Consider the following 7,373-nt stretch of genomic DNA (forward strand, 5'->3'; position numbering starts at 1 on the left):
TCTTCCCGGACCGGGGCACGAACCCATGTCCCCTGCATCGGCAGGCGGGATTCTTAACCACTGCACACCAGGGAAGCCCCATGACTGCAATTTTTGAGCGTTTTCATCACCCCTAAAAGAAACCTCATACCCTTCAATAGTCACTTCCCATTTCCCTCCCACCACCCCCTCCCCAGTCCTAGGCAACCTCCAAACTACCTCCTGTCTCTAATAGATTATTTTCAAACTTCCACAGTACCTGTTTGAATGAGGACACGGGCAGACCCTACAGGATCCGTGGACAGCGTTCCCATAGTAACCTTCTTTGCAGCGCTCACAGTGTTCCCCGGCAGTGTTATGCTGGCAGTTCTTGGGACAGATAAAGAGTAAAATTAATAACAGCCTATTACCTTGACTGCTATTGAGATCATTGTCTTAATTACTCACACAATTATAGCTCAAATCTGCTGACACTACAGAGTGATACTGGTTTTGCTAACCACATGCTTTTTCTATCTAGCTAATGATTGTTGGTGCTTAAAAAAAAAGGAAGTGCCCTTCTGTTAGCTGTTTGGTGTTACCATCGGGAGGCAGGATGAAATGAAATGAGACCAGCTGGGTTCAAATCCCACTCTAACATTTAGTAGCTGTGGGATCTTAGGCAAGTCCCTTCACCTCTCTGGGCCTCAGTGTTTTTTTATAAATCAATATTACTGGTGGGGGCTTCCCCGGTGGCGCAGTGGTTGAGAGTCCGCCTGCCGATGCAGGGGACACGGGTTCGTGCCCCGGTCTGGGAAGATCCCACATGCCACGGAGCGGCTGGGCATGTGAGCCATGGTCGCTGAGCCTGCGCGTCCGGAGCCTGTGCTCCGCAGCGGGAGAGGCCACAACAGTGAGAGGCCCGCGTACCGCAAAAAAAAAAAAAAAAAAAAAAAAAAAAAAATTACTGGTGTGTGATTTACATACAATTCTAATTTTCTTAAAATGTACAGTTAAAATAATACCCACTTTCCAAGGCTGTTGGGAGGATTTGTGGGATCCACAGAGGAGTCTCTCAGGGGCACCAGATGAGGGTGCTGGCAGCTTCCTTTACTTTGCTCGGCTGCCCTGACTCTCTCAGAAACATCTGTTCTTTTGAACTAAGTGTTTACCTTTCCACATTAGTTTCCTTTCTTTTATAACTCTAAATGACAATTTTAAAGAACTTCCTGGAGAGAGCTATTTTAGTCCTGTCTCTACTTAGTTCTGAGCTGAAAACACTGGGGAAACAAGAACGTGGAGAAACAAGAATTGCAGTGAGGCCACCTGTATCCTGCAAAAAATCCCTCTGAACTCTGGTCCTTTATGGGGGCACAGGGAGAGGAGTGTAGAAAGGGGTTAGAACATGAGTTGCTTGATAAAGTCCCATAAGAATGTCTGAAATGCCCCTCAACCTCAGGTGAAAGTATCTGCCCCGGAATCTGTCTTCATCAGTCCTACAAATTTGAGGCATCTGCCTATCAGGTTTCCTTGTTTTACTGCGAATAAGTAAATGAGTGAATGAATGAATGAATCCATATCCACTCCCACAGCATGTGCTCTCCGAACTCCACGGGACACCAAACATCTACTGGGCACGAACTAGATACCCAACTATGGTAGGTACCAGGGATGCAAAGATGGATCAGTACCCTGACTCAGGGGAAGATAGAAGCCTGTGAATAGACATCTTCAATATGATGTGGGAAAGATGATGACAAACGTGTGGCAGCATATGTCATAAGAGCAGGAGGAACCTCAGGGGAGGTGATGATGCCTGCGTGGGGAACAGGAGAGGAATGAGCTGGGTGGAGAAGTGTGGAAGGGCATTCTGGGCACATGGATCAGCGTGCACAGAACCTCAGTCTTAAAGGAGCACAGCGGCGTGTGTGGGCAATGCGAAGCAGCTGGTATTCCCCAGGGTGAAGTGCAAGGGGGCGGGGTGCGGCTGGAGAGGCAGCAGTGCAGATCAAGGGGGCCCTGAGGCCACCCGAGGAGTGTGGACATCTGGCTGTGAGCCTCAGGGGAGCCCGGAGGCAGCTGTGAGTTTCAGATAAATCATCCTGGGGGCAGGTGGAGACAGGCTCCAGCAACAGGGAATAAAAAACTGAAGAGAGAGGCCGAGAAGAGAAAGGGGAAGGGACTGGGAACGGAGGGGAAGATGAGGGGTGGCTGGGCACAGAAAGCAGGGGAAGTGGGGAGAAAGCAGGCCAGGAGAAGAGCGAAGGCAGGGCCTTGGTGGAGAGAAGGAAGCCCGTCATCAGAGCTCCCTCCAGCCCACGGCACCCACGGGGTGCACCACCACCTCCAGCTCCCTCCCCACTGGACACACACTGCTTTACTGGCCAGGCATTGGGCTGGTTTCTTTTCACACATCAAAGCTTATTCTTGAAACGACAGGGAGATTTGCACATGTGTGAAGGTCCCAGATTTTAAAATTGACTCTGGACCTTGAGAGGCAGAGGCCAATCTGCAGATCGTCCCATCTGCTAGTGGAAGGTGCTTGGTTTCCTCGTTTCTGTTCTTTGAGGATGAGGGCTGCATCCTCAGCTCCCACATGATGGCCATGGCGGAGAGCGGGGCCAGCACTCACTGCCTGCCATTGAGCGGCACCTGTGTGCCTGTACACGTGTGTGTACGTGTGTACGGGTGCATACATGCATGTGTGCACACAGGTACATCCCCCCACGAGACAGCAAGTCTCCTGAGACTAGGGATTATGTCCGATGGTTTTAACCCCCAGCACTTTGCTCGGTCCCTCCCACAAGAGCAAATACTCAGGAAGTGTTCCCTGAATGAACTGTTTCTAGAGGCTACATGGCCATTAGGGACAAGTGTAGATGGAGCTACAAAGAAAAGTGGGAAAGAAAATCTTGTTGTTTGATTAAAACATGAATTATGACTCTCACGAGTGATCTTTTCACCGGTGGCTGAACCACAGAGAAAACTCCCTTTTTTCTTTGGCAGTTCTTATAAAGTGGACTCGACATCTAGCAACAGTTTAATGACAAGATAAGTATTTTTCATGAAATTGCCTACCTGTGTTACACACACCATACAGTATGAAACACAAACTATTATTTGAGATACCTAAGAGCTGGAAGACAACATCACCCAACACCTTTTATTCCTTTTGAACTTATAAGGTTAAAATCCTACAGAATATTCCATCAGGCTCTTTACAACAATTTCCTGTCCTGGCCTGTCCCGTCTTGCAGAGGAAGCAGCTCCCTGGGACATGCCGAACGCGCATAACATAGTCTAGGAACTCAAAGAGCTGAAACACACTCTAGCTGCCTTACACAATGCAGAGGAAACCTGCGTCAGGAGAATGTATTTCCAAACAGCACAACGGAAGCGGGGGCTCTGGTTTCCTGGGGGCACTGGTGAGCTCTCCTTTCCTTGGAATTGACCGTCCTCCCTCTCATCAGGGAGGCCCTGGCTACCAGGGAGAGGACCTCTGAGGATAGGGAGGAAGCCAGCAGAATAAAAACTGTTCTGCGTCAGGATGCATGAGAAAAATCTCCCGAGAATCTAATTTTCTGGGTGAGAATTTTCTAACATATTCCAAAACAAGATAGTTTTCCGGTGGCTAAGTCGTAAACCACTGGGACTCCCCTCGCCTGTCTTCTCCCATAAACCCACTGCCTTGGCAGCCGTGGCGGTGAGGGTGTGCCCTCCGCCCTTCTTAGCATCTCCTCCTCCTGTCATCGCTTTCTGGAGCTCCCTGACAGCAATGAGGTCTCCTCTCGCGACCTCCTGTCACCCCAACAAAACTGGGGTCCGAAGTAGTACCGCTGGTTTGTTATACCCTGGCAAGAGTTAAGCCCCAGGATCTACGCACTACTATCAGCTAATGAGAGATTTAGAATCTAAGGTTTAATTTTTTTGCTCAGACAGGTGTTCTCTGACGGCACACGTTAAAATGGAGGGAAAAGTGAGTGGGAAATGATTCAGCTTAGTTACCTGGAGACCCCTGGGTTCACACGGCAACCTTTATCTAGGGTCTGGTAGGAGATGCGACATTTGATATCTCAGGGCCTAGTAGAGGGGGATGGGGAGACATAGATTGTCTGCTGGTAGCATTAGAGCATCAATTTACTCACAATGCATATTCCCGAGCCATCCTGGCAGCGATCTGAATGTCCGTTGCAATTGCAGGGAACACACCGTCCGGTATATAAGCCTTTGTTATCCCGATAGTATCCAGGGCTACAACCCTATTTTTCAAACAGAGGATTTAGTCAATACAGAGAAAGAAATTATCATCCAAAGCAGGTGACCATTCTGACTGTCAAGGATTCACCTTTCTATCTTCGCTCCTTTAGTTGGTATGTGGATTTCTGCTTTCAAATGTGAGCCAGGTCCACTTGCTATTTTGGTCAGCTTCTGTTGTTTTCACACCATGGTAGGTGTGTGTGTGTTGGTGCCCGCGTTGGAGACGTGTGGTGGGGAAATCAGAGCAGGGGGAAGGGGGGGGGGGGGGTATGGAAGTAGGATGCCTCCTGTCCTACCACCAGGGGTTTTGAGGGCCAGGGGGGGGGGGGGGTATGGAAGTAGGATGCCTCCTGTCCTACCACCAGTGGTTTTGAGGGCCAGTGGAGGGGTGGAGTACTGAAAAAGCAGAGGATCAGGACCGCAGTCCTTCGTGGGGAGGACCTCTGAGCAAATCCCTTCAAGTTCAAGCTCTCTTTGGGTAGCCAGTCCCTCTCCAAGTGTGGGTTTGGGCTGGTGGGGAGCAGTATGGGAGGAAGAGGAAAGACGGGGTTTTCACTGGGATCTATACAGCAATGGCAGAACCGGTGGGACCCTTTCACTGCCACTCACTGGCCTATGGGCTACAGGGAACCCCAGGGAAAGCGACCAGCTTGCATCCTAGAACAGAACTTGGCGGGGATGTTTGGTTCCGATTGAACACCAAGACCCAGCCTGAGGAAATCTCCGGAGTGTGGTCTCCTCTTGTTCAATACTGCTTCGATTAATTCTATCTCCACTAATTGTCTCTTTCCAGTGTAGCACACTTGATTATTTTTCATGTGGATGAAAAGAATTACGGTTTTCTTTTGATGAATGGATATTTTTTTAAAAAGATCTAGTGAAGAATGTCCCCAAAAGAAGAAAAGCAAGTATCATTATACCAGCCATTAAAAATTATTTAGATGTCTGTCTTTAAAGAGAACGATAGGCATTTTCTTTATTTTGGCAGAGCCAGTCAGTGCACTGATTAAAGTCAGATGTTATCCCTAGTTTCTTCCATTGATCTCCTCTACAGCTTTTTTTTTAAGCACCAGGAAAAATTAATACTTCAACATAAAAGATCATCTTTTATCTAATCTCTTTAAACAGCATGTACGTCTATGAGACTCCGAGGTTACAGTCAAGGGAAATCTGCTCTCATTCATGCATGGCCTTAAAGGTCCCTAGCTGGCCAGCTTGGGGAGAGGAAGAGTCAATGTGCTGGGGGAGAAAGAAGCTCACATCTTCCCTAGAGTGGAATATTCCAGTTTTGGCTAGAAGCTCCTTCCAAAAATGACACAATGATGCCAAATCGTACACAATAACAATACTATAATTTACAATATAATTTTCCCTTTAGCTATTAAGAACCACGTTTAGGCAAAAGAATGCATTGCAAAAACTTAGATTACTTTATGTGTTCTATGAATAGGCTTGTCTAAAGGAGAATCCAAATATGAAAGGAATGTTCTTGAGCTGAAAGCACGACTGAGAGATACATTTGAATGAAATTCAGCCAGTGGTGGTGTGATCCTATCTACAATCTCTACTAACAAGGGACAAGCGCCTTATAATTATCATCATGTATCACACTACATGCTTATAAAATAATCCAATTTGGTAAAGAACAAATTATCCAAATAAATAAATATATCTGGTTTGATTATGACAACATGTCCAGTAAAAGCCTTAATTAAATATGCTTTGGGGGGGTAGGATGGTCTATCCTGGTTAAAGTAAATCACCCATCTTAATTTGCTCTTGATTAGAAACAGAAAAGTAACTCTGCAAGAATTACGCATCATGTGACTCTCAGAACATTTGTCAGTCACTGAAATATAATCATTTTCTCACCTCTATAAGGCAAACAAACTCCAGATTTAACATAAAATGCCGTTCAACTAAGTAGATTGTACTGAAGACTTATTCTAAGTGAAAATGAATGTATCCTAATATACTATTTCAGTAAAGAGGCTCTGCAACTCATCATTTTCTTAAGTGATAATTTTTCAGGATAACTTTTCCAATAAACTTCTGTAGTACAGATGATAAAATTATGTCTCTATCAAGTTTCCAGGCCTACTTCTGCAGCCATAGAATCTATTTCTCTGTGAATATACATGTATCATCCAGAAAGTTTAAAGACAGTGAAAGCAGAATTTATGAGTGTTTAATGTCTGGCAAATTGAAGCACGTCTGTTAGGTGTTACAGAAAACTGATCTCATCACTTTCTTAAAAAGGGATTTCACTGATTCTCATGGTTAACCTCATGGTAATTTCTCTCCCAAGCAGAATTCGGAAGCCTATAGGCAACAGACTCTTTTGTCCTGAGGCTTGGGTTACTCTCAAAAGGGCACAAAGTTTCATAGGTATTAACATCCTACAGGCATTCAAACTCTAGCTGTCTCAGCACTTCCAGGTGGGCTGATGTTTATAGGATTTGTGGTTAACAGCCCAGGAGAGCAATCTGTCAGGCACCGTAATAAACACTGCCTGTCAACGGGATGGGGATCCATCAGTCCTTCCTCCAGCCCACCCACTCCTCACTCACCACCCTAACTTAAAATCTCACGGAGCTGGGAACCCTTCCCCATCCCAACCCAAAATGTAAAAGGGACGTTACCTGGCTGGGTTTAAACTCCACATAACTTGCTTGCTGTTGGCTTTGACCGGGAAGCTGAGGAAGCACTACCCTTTGCTGCTGTGAATTGTATCCCAGACACTGCCCCAGGGCTGCGCCAAAGATCCACAGCCATCCCGCGCTCCGGGTGGACCCCCTCACTGCCGGGGGCATCCTGGTCTCTGGGTGTCCTGCTGGCTGCACGCAGACCTCTGCCTCTTCCTCTTATACCTGCCCTTCCTGCTCAGTGCCCAGGCCCGGCTGACTCAGGTAAGGCAGGCTGTCTGCGGCAGGAGGCCCCACCTGTAAACTTCACCCATGAGTCAGCCTGTGAGAGAGCGCACATAACAGTCCCGTGGGGAAGCGCGCCGCTCTGTAATTCCTGCCAGGTGGGGCAGGCATCACCTTCTACCCACCTCACCCCCCAGACAGCACAGGCCGCTGTAAATCACAGGCTGAGTCATGCGCCAAGGACACGCCCTGGCAGGAGGGTAGTAATCCAGAGGTCCCTCTCTTTCC

General features: G+C 47.3%; 1 protein-coding gene across 1 annotated transcript in view; it reads right to left on the minus strand.

Moving 5' to 3' along the window:
• LAMA3 (laminin subunit alpha 3) overlaps window positions 1–7,373 on the minus strand; it is a 246,918-nt gene that overhangs the window by 74,852 nt on the left and 164,693 nt on the right. The window contains exons 39-40 of the mRNA XM_007448619.1: window positions 4,104–4,217; window positions 239–348 (exon numbers count right to left, since the gene is read on the minus strand). Of these exons, the coding sequence (XP_007448681.1) occupies window positions 239–348; window positions 4,104–4,217 (224 nt within the window). The remainder of the gene's footprint in view (window positions 1–238; window positions 349–4,103; window positions 4,218–7,373) is intronic.

This window comes from Lipotes vexillifer, unplaced genomic scaffold, assembly GCF_000442215.2.
Source record: "Lipotes vexillifer unplaced genomic scaffold, Lipotes_vexillifer_v1.1 scaffold168, whole genome shotgun sequence".
Lineage (NCBI taxonomy): Eukaryota > Metazoa > Chordata > Mammalia > Artiodactyla > Lipotidae > Lipotes > Lipotes vexillifer.